We start from the raw sequence: 14595 nt of genomic DNA on the forward strand, positions 1-14595 counted from the left end.
TTGAACTTATGATCCTGAAACTAGGAGTCACATGCTCAAGAGCCAGCCAGGTGTGCCCTAAGGAACTGAACTCTCATTTTTATTAAATTTTAATTTAAATAGCTACATGTGATTAATGACTGCCCCACGTGTAGAGTATTTGTACCATTTTTCTCTCTTGTCAATTACAAAGGAAAACACTCTTTTCCCTTCCTTGCTTAGTGTGGGTTAGTGCTTAACCCTTGTTCCAGACCCCTGCCAACAGCGTAGAGCATGGGAGGGAGCTCCCCAAGGCCCCCATACCTGCTTTTATCTATTTATCTATTTTATTTGTTTGCTTCCATAGGTGATTTGCTTCTGAAAAGGTTCTGTGGCTAAAAAGTTTGAAAAGTCCTAAGTTCAAGCCTTTCCAAGCCCCCTCCCAGCTCGGAGAAGCCAATCTGGTCAAGTGGGAATGACAGGATGGCCAGAACACAGGAGAGCGGTAGAACATTGGCGCATCTGAGTATTAGAGCAGGAACATTCAAGAGCTATGGAAAGCTACAAAGTGGTTATCCAGGTGTACTTTGGCCTGGGTGAAGGTGATAAGAATTCACCCGCATCTTCTCTTTCAGGGTAAAGGCCCCAAAGCTGTCATCAGCATCAAGGACTTGAATGCCACCTTTGAGACAGAGAAGATAGGGAACCCCCATGGACTGCAGATCACCTACAGGAGAGAGGGCCACGTCAGGAACCTCTTCGTGTACCACGAGAGTGGGAAGGTGAGATGACCGGTGTTGGCACCCTGGCCCCAGCCCGCACCCCAGGACTCTGCAGTCCTGCCTTGCCATCTCCCTGGTTCCACAGCCACTTGAGGAGCACTGCTGCTCTTGGCCTCATCTCTTGTCCCTTTCTGGGCCGAGACAGCTGTAGGAGCAACGCAGAGTGAGATCAAGGAGAAAAATCTGGCAGGCAACGTGGGTGTGTGTGGCCGGTGCACAAGCCACGAAGGGAGTCCCATTAGCAGGAGGGGCTAGCCCCAGAGTGACAAATCCAGGTAGGGCGGAGATTCTGCACGTGTGAGCAGGGGTGGATGGAAGATGCCGCAACCCTGAACTCTAGGGCCTTGCTTCTCCCCATGTGGTCCTGCACCCACAACATTAGCATCCCCTGGGAGCTTATTAGAAACGCAGTCTCAGGCCCACGTGAACCTAATGAATCAGAGATGCATTTTCACAGGAGCTCCCGGTGAGCCTTCAGCACATTGAGGTTTAAGACATCAGCTCTGGCTGAGAAGAGCAGGCCAATAGTACAGGTCCAACAGAGTAAGCTAGGTCAGAAGGAGCAGTCTCCCAACTGAGCAGTCTCCCGACTGAGCAAGGGACACAGATGCCAAGTAGAGGTGGGGAGGGGTAGAGGTGAGGGTAGACATTTTTGAGTGCCTATTAATTCTGTGCGAAGCACTGTTCTTGGCAATCACATCATTTCTTTTCTCTTTCCTTTTTTTTTTTTTAGATTTTATTTATTCATTCATTCATTCATTCATTCATTTGAGATAGAGAGCACAGGAGTTGGGGAGGAGCAGAGGAAGAGGAAGAGGGACAGACTCCACACTGAGTGTGGAGCCCAGTGCAGAGCTCGAACCCATGACCCTGAGGTCATGACCTGAGCTGAAATCAAGGCAGACACTTCAGCGACTGAGCCACCCAGGCATCCCGTTGTTCATCATTTCTAATCCTCAAAACAGTCCTGGAGATGTCTTAACCCTATGTTACTGAGCCCCAGGCCTGTTAAGTAACTTGCTCAGGGTCTCCCAGACTATGGTTCCTGAGTCCTACAACCCTTTTACTCCTCTCTTCTGCCCATGTGCCTCTAGCAGAGGGAGACTCCTTGGCGGCAGGAGCCAGGAACCCTAGAGGAGGACGAGATCTTCCCAAGGGGTCCCAGCACTGGGAGGCTGGCAGAGTCTGGGCAGAGTTCCTGGTGGTAGAGTCTGAAGGATGAGGGTTTGGAATCAGAAACTGGAGCCCTGGTTCTGCCACTCTGAGCTGTGTTACTGGGCTAAGTCCCTTCCCTTCCTCCATCTGCTTGTTTGTGAATTAGAACACCTCCTGCCCTGAGGGGTTTTGAGGGTGAATGACCATGAACCATGAATGTGAAAGGATTTCATTACAGTGAAGTACATTTCAAACTAACCTCTGTTAATTAGGGGCTAATTGGTAGCTCAGTCGGCTCAGGTCATGATCCCAGGGTCTTGGGATGGAGCCCCTTGTCAGGCTCCCTGCTGAGCCAGGGGCTGACTTCACCCTTTCCCTCCTCCGCTGCCTCATGCTCTCTTGCTGTACTGTGTGATGGGGTGTGTGTCATGCTGGGGACACACAGGAGATGTGTAAGTGGCAGGGAGCAGCCACAAGGAAGAGTTTCTATTTAAAAATTATGTGAATGTGTTGAAAAAGGGTCTGGCCCTTCTCTTTCCCTCAATGCTCCAGCTTCTCTGTTAGGTAGGCATAAGTGGGGGCTACTCATGCCTGCAGGAGCCACATCCCTCTTTTGAAAGTGAAGTGGACAAGGGGCCAGGTAATGATCCAGGGTCCTAAAATCAAGCTTTCTGCTCAGCAGGGAGTCTGCTTCTCCCTCTCCCTCTGCCTCTTGCTCCCTTGCTTGTGCTTTCTCTCTCTCTGTCAAATAAATAAATCAGTCTTTTTCTAAAAAAAAAAAAAAAAAAAAAGTGAAGTAGACAGCTATAGGCTTTAAAGCAGGAAAACCTGTATAGAGGATTGAAACAAACAAAACTTCAGGAACCAAACAAATCTCTATGCAGGTTGGATTTGGCCCCAGCGTCACCCGTGAGTGACCAAAGTGAAGGTCTGGGTGAGTCTTTTCTGGGATGGCCCCATTCCTTCAGTACCTGGGACATGGAAAGGTTATTAACACCTGGGACAAGAGAGCTCGCCACTCTGGAATACTAGGGCCAGAGCAGCTCTGCTGGTGAGAGAGAAAGGGTCATTCTGTTGCATTCCTGGAAAACCATATTCAAATGAATTTCTCAATCACCGTATTACATCAGAGGGTAGCAGTTCGGCCACTCGAACCACTCTTTCTCGGCCTCCCGATTCCAAATTCTCGGGAGAGAGGACCTGAGAAGCCTGGTCTAGCCTCTGCTTTGGTCCAGCCCTGACCTCGTTGCTGTGGCCAAGAAGGGGCGGGTCCTAGCAGCAAATGTGGCTGCAGTTGTGGGTGAACGGTGAGTGTGTGAGCAAGGCTGCGGCGGTTCTCATAGAAGCTAGGCTCGGGCTGAGTAAAAATCCACAACTAAATTGAACTTCAGAAGAAGTAGAATGTTCTAGGCCAAAGCTATGTGTGGGGTGAGGGGAGAGAAGTGGGAGAAGCAGAGTGTACAAGGCAGAGTGAAATATATTGGGAGGATTGCAAATGTTTTGGGTTTTTTTGTTTTGTTTTGTTTTTAAAGATTTTATTTATTTTGAGACAGAGAACCAGCAGAGGGAGGGGCAGAGGGAGAAGCAGACTCCACACTGAGCAGGGAGCCTGTTGCAGGGACTCAATCCCAGGGCGCTGGACCATGACCTGAGCTGAAGGGAGATGTACAAATGCTCTTGTATCTAGGGAGCTCAGGGGGTGAAGTAGTCATACTAGGGAACTTAGACTTTTCACCTGAGGGTAGCAGAGAGGACTCTAAGCCAGACTTAGTTAGATTTTGAATTAAGAAATCAGGGGCGCCTGGGTGGCTCAGTGGGTTAAAGCCTCTGCCTTCAGCTCAGGTCATGATCACAGGGTCCTGGGATCGAGCCCTGCATCAGGCTCTCTACTCAGCAGGGAGCCTGCTTCCTCCTCTCTCTCTGCCTGCCTCTCTGCCCGCTTGTGATCTGTCTGTGAAATAAATAAATAAAATCTTTAAAAAAAAAAAATCATTCTGGGGCGGGGCGCCTGGATGGCTCAGTGGGTTAAGCCTCTGCCTTTGGCTCAGGTCATGATCCCAGGGTCTTAGGATGGAGCCCCACATCTGGCTCTCTGCTCAGTGGGGAGCCTGCTCCCCCCCCACCGCCTGCCTCTCTGCCTGCTTGTGATCTCTGTCAAATAAATAAATAAAATCTTAAAAAAAAATCACTCTTGGGGGGTGGCTGGGTGGCTCAGTCGGTTAAGTGACTACCTTCGGCTCAGGTCATGATTGCAGGGTCCTAGGATCGAGTCCTGCATCGGGCTCCTTGCTCAGTGGGGAGTCTGCTTCTCCCTCTGCCTGCCACTCCCCCTGCTTGTGCTCTTTCTCTCTTTCTGACAAATAATAAGAAAATAAATTTAAAATAATAATAATAATAAGTTAAAAAAGAAAATCACTCTGGGGAAAAAAAAGATCACTTGGGCTGCTGTCGGGAGGCCCCATTGCAGGGTAGTAGAGCCAAGGCTGAGCCAGCTAGACAAGTGGTTCACCAGGGATAACAGTGGCCCACACCACCAAGGACACACTCCCCCAGAATGACACAAGCAAGTCCAAGCCAGCTTTGGCCCAAGTTGCACTCCAGGTGATTGGTGGGGAATCTGCAGGTGCACCTGCCTGCACTTGAGAGGTGGTCTTTGACATCTGAGGACCCTTGCTCCTCCAGCTGTGTCCCACTGACGAGCATGGCATCACCAGAGAGCTTGTCAGAAATGCAGGATCTCAGCACCACCACTCCCCAAGCACGGCCCAAGGCCATTACTGAACTCTGGTGCAGTTCACCTTCGTCTTTCCCCCATGGCTCTGGACATCTCTCTATCAGTGGCTTCCCTCCTCCAGTGAGCCCCCCAGGCTCTGGCATTGTCCTCCTAGATGCCTGTGATCAGCACACAGTCCCTGAGCAAAACTGGGGGCTGGGGGAGATGTGCTGACCCAGCTAGCCTCCTGCCCCCAAACTCGGCTCCCCCAGGACTCCATCTCACAGGCGGTTTGTTCTCCTTTTCCTCCACAGGAGATAGTGGACTGGTTCAATGCCCTGCGTGCAGCCCGTCTGCACTACCTAAAAACGGCCTTTCCTGAGCTCCCTGAGTCTGAGGTGAGCTAAATGTGGACACAAACTTCTTCTATTTTTTTTTTTTTAAGATTTATTTGCTTATTTGAGAGAGAGAGAGAAAGCGTGAGCAGAGGGAGGGGAAGAGGAAGAGAGAAGCAGACTCCCCGCTGAGTGCAGAGCCTGACGCAGGGCTCGATCTCATCACCCTCATCAAGTCATCATGACTTAAGCAGAAGCCGAGATGTGGATGCTGAACTGACTGAGCAACTCAGGAGCCCCATGGACCCCGACTTCCAAGTCTCCTTCCTGCCACTCCTCTCCTTGTCTGCTGACCTCAGAGATACTCAGAGGCCAGACTAGCTTTGTGGACAAGACCTTGAGATTTGGGGTTGGATACCTCCGAGGGAAACCAAAGGCTTTCTTCCGGGGATTATGGCCTCACACATGGCAAGGCAGCTTCAGAAATGTAGGTCAGGCTGTCCCCTTTGGGATGCATATCCACCATCCCCAGTGTCAAGGGGCTCAGGATTTGGGCATGTCTTTCTGACTCCTTCTCCCACTGAAATGTACAAATGATCCCTAATGAACTGCTTACAACATGCTTTTGAGCCCATTTTATCTTTTATCTAGTAATCCCCTTTAACAGCCAGTTAGGTGGGGTGATTATTCCCATTTTACTGATGAGAAACTGAGTCCCAGGAAGGTCAAGTGAATGCCAGAGGGCACACCTCCCGCTCTAATGTCCTCCCTTTGCCCTTTTGTGTTCTGGTCTCGGGAAGGCAATGGGATCTTCTCCATTACAGCTCTAACAGGAACAGTCCACCTTCTGTGGCCAAGGTAATGGTGAGCCCAGGAACTTCATTATGGTTGTCCTCAGACATGTGGGGCCCCCATCTACGTCTCTCAGGTGTGGGGGGTACAGGCTGCTGCCTCGAGCCCAGACGCTTGGGCTCTCGTGGATGCTTTGTTGCTAACTCACTGTCTGACTGCTGCAGGTCACATCATGTCTCGGAGCATCTGTTTCCACATCTGTGTGATAGTGGTGGGTCTGGGTCATTATCAGGGTCCCTGCCAGCTCGGAGGTGCTATGGTTTGGGGTCTGCTTCAGGCCCTGCTCCAGGAGGATTTTGTAAATGATGGTGGGGCGGAGACACCCTATTAATCCCAGGACTTTCTTTTTCCAAACTGTTTGACCCTCCTCGAAAGCCTAAATGCTCCTTAATTCCAAGGTTTGCAGGGAGCTGAGTTTTGGGAATGGGCATCTGCTCCAGGCCTGGCAGTGCACAGAGATGGCCCCACTGATGGCGGCCACAGCCAGACCTGCGGTGGACCCCCTGGGTCTGCGGAGTCAGCACCCAGCTTGAGCGAGTACACGTTCCACGGGCGGGGCGCTGTGCCTGTCGAGTGCTGACTAGAGAGGTTGGAGAATGGACTCCCAACCTTAGTCATCTGGGCTCACTCTCCAACTTTGCTGACCTCTGCAGAGAACATTGGTCTCTGGCCAAATCCTCAGTGTCCTCTTGCCTCCCCTTATCCACCATGGGTCTCCTCCCTACCCCAGTCTCTTTGCTGCCGTTCCTCCTCCTGGGGTTAGGGATGGCCTGAGGTTCTGGGCAGTCACCTGGACCTGGCTCAAGGTTAGGGATCCAGAGGCTAGACACCCGGGGAGTTCCAGTGTCGGGGGGTGGTCCCAGACTAAGAAAGGGGTGGCCTCTGAAGTCAGAGAAGCTGGCGTATTACCTGGGGCACATCACCTTACCTCTCTGAGCCTCGGTTCACTCATCGGTCACTGTGGGGACAACACCTACTTTCCAGGGCTGCTTGAGACTTGAGGGAGCCACAGCTTCTGGGATACAGCGAGCAGCACCCCATCCACATGATCTCCCCTCTTCCGGTTGCTTCCCTAGGCTGAGAGCGCACAGCCCTGACTCAGGGTCAGACTCTTGTGCAGTTTAGGACTCTTCCTTCCAAAAAAAGGAATGAGGGCCTACAGAATGTATTGTGGGGACAGAGGAGTGGTAGAGTTTATATTTTCATTTTTGGCTTACAATTTTCTTCCTTTCAACTTCCCAGACTTCACTTCCCCTCTGCCCCTACCCTGGGCCCCGGAGCTCCTGAGAACCAAGCCCCTCTGCTCTCAGAGGCCTGAGCTGTCACTGGGAGCTCTAGACTTGCCAGTTTGACCCCTCGAGCACAGGAGGCCAGCGTTCATTCCTGGAAATGTCTCTGAGCATAGGGTGGCAAGCTGGAAGGGTCCTGGGGAGCACAAACCCATCTCCTTATTACTCAGAGGGAAATGGGCCCAGAGAGGGACAAGGTCTTACCAAGGGACACAGCTGGTACGGGGTCAGAGGTGCAGCTGGGATCCAGGTCTCCTGACACCTAGTCCAGAGCTTTCTCTACATGCCCCCTCTGCTAGCTTCTCCCGTGGGCCTGTGTCAGAACTGCCAGCAATGGCCAGGCCTTGGCCAGGGGCCTGATCTGAGGGCTTGGCATGTCTACAGGGCAGTGTCATGGTGGGGTGGGAGGAGTGCCACTAGTGTACCGTGGTACTGTCTTGTGCCTGTCAGCCCGAGGTGTGAAGCTGAGCTATATATCCTCACAGCGACACAGCTCAGAGAAGCTTCCCAGACACTTCTCTGGGGCCTGGTTTCTCTAAAAGTCCAGTGAGCATAATAATGTCCACCCCACAAGGTGACTGAGAATTGCACCCAGAGCCTGACACATGTAGTCCCTCAGAATATGCTCTCTGACACCAGGAAGATTTCCTTAGAGCCTTGCCTCTGTCTGCCTCCTGGGGTTGCAGAAGGGATCCTTAAAGCCATGTTTCGGCTCTGCTGGTGAGCTCTGCAAACATCTGAGATGCTGTCGTCTGTTGAATTGTTAACATTGCCTCCAACACATTCCAAATATAACCCCGTGAACCATGAGCACACATCCTTCCCCATTCCAAACTTCCCCTTTGCTGGGTAGCCAAGTTCAGTGGGGAACCTTGAACCCTTTACATGTGAGTGGGGGTCTCAGTGTTATGTCTCTCTTCCCCCAGCTCGTGCCCCTCATCACAAGGAAGTACCTCAAACAAGGCTTCATGGAAAAGACGGGTCCAAAGGTACCTTCCACCACTCTCTGTGGGACTTACACAGCCCTGGTTCCAGTGGGTAGTAGGGCAGAATTTGGGAAGTGGGGAAGTGAGGAACCAAGGGGGTGGGAAGAGGGAGGGACGGGAAGTAACCCAATGTTTGTGAGTTCCTGGGGCAGAAGACCAAGCGGGGACTGGTGAGCTGGTGTGTGGTCTGGGAGCCCAGGATCACTGCAGGTGCTTCTCCTGATCCTTGGGCAGCCTCCTTCTTTAATGACATCACCAGCAGCTTCTTTCCTCCGTTTTTTTTTTTTTTTTTTTAAGATTTTATATATTTGAGAGAAAGAGAGCAAGCAGAGGGGAGGAGGGGGTTAGATGAAGAAGGGGAAGCAGGCTCCCCGCTGAGCAGGGAGCCCATGCAGCTCCATCCCAGGACCCCGGGATGATGACTGATCCAAAGGCAGATGCTTAACTGACTGAGCCACCCAGGTGTCCCCAGCTTCCTTCTTCTTTCTTCCTCTTAAACCCATCTGACTGACCCCACTCCTAGGAAAGCATAGTTGAAAAGGGACTTTTGGGGGCAGCAGCTTTTGCACTTTCCAGAACCCCCGTGTGCTTTGTGCTGGGGGCCTACCAGGACTGTCCAAGCGAGACAGACTCATGGCTGGTCTGGGAACACACACCTATGCACACACATGGGCACACCCCTTCCCAGCACACACACCCTCCCTCCAGCTCAGCCTCTGCTCTCCGTTGCTAAACCTGCCCCAACTCCCAGTGCTGCTCATTCCCACTGATCTGGGAAGGAAGGGAGGACTGGCTGCTCTTGGGCCTCCCTTGGAGGGTCCGGAGGGGTGGCGGCTCCTGCTGGGGACGAGGGGGGGCCCAGCCTGGATCCCAAGAGGGGCGCAGCACCAAGTCAGAAGTCTGACTGGAGAGGGTCTTGGCGGTTGTGAGGGGAGGAAGGGGGGAAGGGAAAGCAGAGGGAGCCTCCTAAAAAAAAAACTCCAAAAACAGCAGCAATCCAATGCTGCCCCCTTTTTTTTTTTTTTTTTAAAGGTGTTGTATCTTGACAGGATGGGTGTTAAGATTACAGGGAAAGGTGTTAGGCAATCAGTAAGAAAGAAAGCCTCTGGGCAGCTTAAAAATGAGTCAAAGCACTGTGCATTTTGTTTTCTGCCTTCACCAGTTGATGGCACAGCCACTCCCCAAGGGTTCTCACCAAGGGCTTCCTTTCCCCTGACCTCGGTTAAAATTCCTCTCAAGGCCAGCGCTGTCAGCACTGCTGAGCGGTAACTGCTTCTAATTTCTCCCACTTCCTTTTTCTGAAACTGCTTGTCCTTAGCCTGAGAAAGAGAAGAGCCCCTCTTCCTACCCACAGTAGCGCCCAGAGGCACAGGGTACAGCCCGCAGGGGGTGAGGAGGTGGGCAGAGCCTCCGGGAGGCGCGCTGGGGTGGCTGAAGGGCCAAGGGACCGGCCAGCTCTCTCTGCCCAGCGCAGGCTGGCTCTCTGACCTCTACCTCCCCGCCACCCCCCCCCCCCTCCCCCCCCCCCCACTTTGGCTGGCCCCGCTATGAGCTTCCCTCTTTTGCAGCAGAGAGAACCTTTCAAGAAAAGGTGGTTTGTCTTGGATCCCCAGGAGCGGAGGCTGCTCTATTACAAGAACCCACTGGTAAGAACAGCTGCACCCCCCTCGGGTGCAGAGGACCCCTGACAGAGGTGGGGTCTGTGCTAGCCCGGGACCATGGGCAAGCGACAGTGTGGGAGAAACCTGGTGAGGGACACACCTGCACTTTTGCCTGTCTCTAAGTCATCTCCTGTGCATAGAATTATTCTTGTCCACATTCAGGGCATCCTTTGTGTATCCAAAATGCTGCCAGTGTAGTTAAACAGGGTGTTCCTCGTCCTCCCGTCTCCAGGGCTCACTTCTCACGGGGAAACTCGTGGTTGGGACGGTGGGCTTTAGAGCTTTCAGTCCCGCTGCTTAGTGGCATGCCTTGGGCAGAACACTTAACTCTCTCTGCCTCAGTTTCCTCCTCTGGAAAACAGGCTTAATAACAGTGCCTTCCTCAGAGGTTGCGGTGAGGATTATGTAAGTTACTTAAGGTCAAGCTCTTGAAGTCTTGGTGCATAGTAAGCTGTCCCTAATGTTAAGTAAGTATCCTTTTAACAGATCACGTGTGTGATTTCTTTTATAGTTTTGTAGCCCTTCAAATTCTGGGTCCCCACAAGCAGAGATCCCCAGTAGAGACCTTCACTACACACGTGAAACACCTCTTTCTCCAACAGAGCTTGGGGGGATGTCCGGGCTGCAGGTGCCCGTCTGCCCCAGGTGTGGCCTCTGATGACCAGGTGTCCTCTGTCTTCAGGATGCCTTTGAACAGGGCCAGGTTTTTCTTGGGAGCAATGAGCAGGGGTATGGAGTATATGAAGACCTGCCCAAGGGCATCCGAGGGAACCACTGGAAAGCCGGCCTCACCATCGTCACCCCTGAGCGGAGGTTCCTCTTCACCTGCCCCAGCGAGAAGGAGCAGAGGGAATGGCTGGAGAGTTTTCAGGATGTCCTCTCCCGCCCCTTGACGCCCCTCAACCTTCTCAGTAAGATGTGCAGCCTGGGCTTTGTTCTTTCGGCCAAGGGCAGAGGGCAGAACAGAGCCACACAGGGTTCAGCTGTGAGCCCTGAAACTGCGCTCCGGGCTCCTGACTGTGTTTCTAACATTTTCTTCTCTTCCTGCCAAAGAAGAGTACAGATGGTGCACGTTGTTGCCAGGAAGCCCTCTCTGTCCATGCACAGCTCTTCTGTGGGGAGCTCCGCCCCGTTAGCTACCCACAGCCCACCAGTCCCTCTCCATGTGAGAAACCCTGGTCTGTTATTATTAGCTATGGTCACACCCACTGGGCAACTCCTGGGGTCTTGGGTTCCTCTCCCCTCACAGAGGAAAGGCTATTTTGGGTGCCCTTCTTTTCTCTGCATCCTCCCTTCTGTCGCTGCTCTCCTGCTCCTCCTCTTCCCCCCAGATGTGTGACAAATAGACTTCTGTCTGCTGACAGCCATGCGAAAAATGAGAAGATGTTCTGAGCAGGAGCAGGAAACTCCTGGCCCCGGGGCCTAGTTTGCGGGCACCAGGAACAAGTTCTGTGTTTGAAAAAGGACAGACCGAGGAGGACACCCCACAGCGCCCCCTTAGGAGAAACCCTTGTGTCCTTTGAGTCAGATCAGCATAAACACACCCGCTTTTCCCTTTCCAAAATCTGAAAGCCAAAGAGCTTGAGAAACAGACTTGAAAGTTGTTAGTAAAGCCCGTGTGCTGGCGCTTCCTTGTCCCTGCCGGTGGTTCTGTGTATCTGACTCTGTTTCCATGTCTCTCTCTCTCTCTGCGCTGGCGTTTGTCCCTTCTGTCTCTCGCCGCCGTTGGTTGTTGTTTTGATTCTGGTTCTCTGTCACTGTGCCCCTGTCCCCTTGCTGTCCCTTCTCTTCAGCAGGACTACACTGGCACGGTTATCATCTGAGCTCTCTTCTTGCTCCCCTGACAGCTGCATCATTGGAGAGTGGCCACAGCAGCAGGTGACCCACTGGCCACTGGCCACTCAGAGCTCGTGGTAGGAAGGGCAAGTTCTAACCTCAGCCTTCGTTGCCCAGCAGGCATGCCCCGCCGTTTAGCAGCCATGGCTGGCCATGAACTGTGCCAAGACTGAAGCTTTGGCCTTTACCTGCTGGCTCCCTGGGCCTTCCCACAACGCAGCTCGGGGGAGTCTTGGGGATCTGGCCCATGTCCTCAAGGCCCCAGACTTCTGAAATGAAAACACTGCATCGGAGAGCCACCCACTGTGTCCTGCAAGTGGCAGGTTTGCTCAAAGAGAAAAAAAAAACTTGATTCTGGATGGAACCATGAAGAAGTAATCAGACAAATCCATACGAGGGACGTTCTATAAAACGGCTGGTATAAGATAAAGCAGTGAGGAAACTGTTCCACATTAAAGAAGACGAAGGAGGCAACAGAGTGGAATTCACGATTCTTGAATGGATCCTGGATTTTTATGCCTTTTTTTTTTTTAAGATTTTTATTTTTCAGTAATCTCTACACCCAATGTGGGGCTCAAACTCATAACCCCGAGATCAAGAGTCCCACGCTCCACCGACTGAGCCAGCCAGGTGCCCCCTGGTTCCCGGATTTTTTAAAAAAGCAGCTATAAAGGACATGATTGAGATACTGGGGGAAGTCTGAATATGGATGCATATCAGCTAGTCAGATAGTGAGACGGATGATTATGTCGTATTTGTGTAGGAGTTTGCACTTGTGCCTATGGATACGTGCTGATGTATTCAGGGGTAAAAATGTAATAATTTTTAGTCTACAACTGACTCTTAAATGGGTCAACAAAGAATAAGTGTGTGTGTACATGTATATAGAGAGAGTATATACATATATATAGTGTGTGTGTGTGTCTATATGGAAGACAGGAAGTACACACACACACACACACACACACACACAGGGAGAGAGAGAGAAAAAAAGTGAGCCGCTGTGCAAAGTGCTAGCAACTGAGGGATCTAGATGAAGCAGAGACGGGTCTTTGTTGTCTTACTGGTGCACATTTTCTAGAGATTCAAAAGTGTTCAAATTAAACACTTGGAAGCTGGGGGAAATTATTAAAAAAACACCCATTTGCACTCTTCAAAAGCAGTGTGTTTTCTACATGAATCAAAACAGTTCCTGGGGAAGTCTTGTCTTGGTACAGATTTTAGAAGAAATGAAAACCCAGAGAATATAAAACAAACAAACAAAGGCAAACACAAAAAAACAAAACAATGTTCAGATTGATTATTGGAAGCAAAGAAGCAAGCCAGCTCCACTGAAACCCAGGGCAGAGAGCTCTCCAGGCTGCCAGCCAGCTCTGGCCTTTCCGCAAACTCGAAATGGTTGGAAACCTCACTTTCCCACCAACGTGCCTTGGTTTTTCTCTTTCGGAGGAGGAAAGTGTACTGACTATTGAAATTCCACGGAAGCAACAAGTACTTTTGAGGTTCTCCCAGGTGCCAGGCTCTGTGCCAGGCCCTGGGAACAGGGTGGGAACCAGCTGGTCCCTGCTTACCACAGATGACAGGCTGCTGCAAGGCCACACTTCCAGGGGGCAGGACAGTGCCACAAGTGTTCAGGAAAGGAAGCACAAACAATTGTGGGAGCTGGGTTTCACCAAAATGAGGGGAAGAGGGGCCTCCATCCTCTCCAGAAAGTGATGTTGAAGTGGAAACCTTAAAGATATTTAGAGGTAAGTCAACAGGAAGAGGAAAACACTCGTCTCAGGGAAGAAAATGTTCAAAGGCCCTTAGGTGGGAAAGAGGAACTAAAAGAAATCTGGAATGGCTGAAGTGTTAGAGAAATAGATCACCGCTGAGGTCCCTGCTCTGTGACTCCTCCTCCTTCAGGTCACATGCAGAGAGATATTTGGTATGCTCTCTTCATTTTGGTGGAGACCAAGAGAGTTGGGAGGGCATTTAATAGAGTCTCTGCTTTTTATGGGGTTTTCCTATGGAACCCTCAAAGGACAAGCAACATTATTGGAGTGTCTTTCCGGAGGCTTCCTGACAGCCCAGATGGAGATGGGCGTGCTTCCTCTTCTGGCCCCCAAAGCACCTTGAAAATGTTTGTTTCAACACCTGCTGAGTTGTATATTAATGGTTAATGTACTCATCTGCCTTTTTCACTACCTGTGAGCTCCATCTAGAGAGGAAGAAAGAAGAAGACAGACAGTCACAAAGCTACTTGCTTGGCATTAAGAAGGAGAGTCCATGATCAGATTTGAGACTTGGGAAAACAATGCAGCAACGTAGAGTGTGGGAAGGAAGCAGAGATATCAGCGGGCAGTGTGGGGCGGGGGGGCATTGCATGAATCACAAGCGTCATAGGAAAGTGTAATTGCAGACCTGCGTCTGAGACAGCACACCAGCTCTCCTTCCCACCTCGTCTCTCTTAAACATCCTTCTGTTCAGAAAAGAAAGCCATACCTCTTATCCACCTTAAACCTTAAAAATAATTGGGATGCCAGATAGAGAGCCAATTTGAAATAGGAGTGACAATTTTCCTTTATGAATTTTATTTTTTTACATTGTTCTATACTAAAATCGACTTATCTTGTACTGTTCTATAAATTTGAATACATATATGCATTCCTGTAACTACCACCACAATCAGAGTAAAGAATGGTTACATCACTTTAAATGCTCCTGAGTGCTACCTCTCGCCCCCTTGCCCTGCCACCTGCCAACCACAGCTCTGTTCTTCATCGGCCCAGATTTATATTTTTGAGGGTGTCCTATGAATGGAATAATTCGAAATGTAATTTTTGAAATTGGCTTCTTTCACTCAGTATAATGGCTTTGCAATTCATCTAAGTCATCGCGCGTATCAACAGTTATCACTGCCGAGCCGTAGTGCGTCATATGGGTATACCATGGTTTGTTTATCCCGTGGAAGAGAACTCCACAATAAAAAGGAATGAATTATTGGTACATGCAACAGTATCCAGGAGTGGAGCTGCTGGGTCACGTG

The 14595-nt window shown here is 50.9% G+C and overlaps 1 protein-coding gene across 9 annotated transcripts in view; it reads left to right on the forward strand.

The window, feature by feature from the left end:
* LOC111151760 (ArfGAP with dual PH domains 2) overlaps positions 1 to 12110 on the forward strand; it is a 28853-nt gene extending 16743 nt beyond the window's left edge. For 2 of the 9 annotated variants that reach the window (XM_022509942.1, XM_022509941.1), the window contains 6 exons: positions 594 to 740; positions 4923 to 5006; positions 8011 to 8073; positions 9639 to 9716; positions 10414 to 10642; positions 11579 to 11681. In XM_022509942.1, the coding sequence (XP_022365650.1) occupies positions 594 to 740; positions 4923 to 5006; positions 8011 to 8073; positions 9639 to 9716; positions 10414 to 10642; positions 11579 to 11613 (636 nt within the window). In that variant the 3' untranslated portion in view covers positions 11614 to 11681. Of the gene's footprint in view, positions 1 to 593; positions 741 to 4922; positions 5007 to 8010; positions 8074 to 9638; positions 9717 to 10413 lie in introns of all 9 variants that reach the window. The other 7 variants (XM_022509936.1, XM_022509938.1, XM_022509940.1 and 4 more) reach the window with 6 other exon arrangements.
* Positions 12111 to 14595: the final 2485 nt, after the last annotated feature.

This window comes from Enhydra lutris, unplaced genomic scaffold, assembly GCF_002288905.1.
Source record: "Enhydra lutris kenyoni isolate GAN:26980312 unplaced genomic scaffold, ASM228890v2 scaffoldscaffold26, whole genome shotgun sequence".
Classification (NCBI taxonomy): Eukaryota; Metazoa; Chordata; class Mammalia; order Carnivora; family Mustelidae; genus Enhydra; species Enhydra lutris.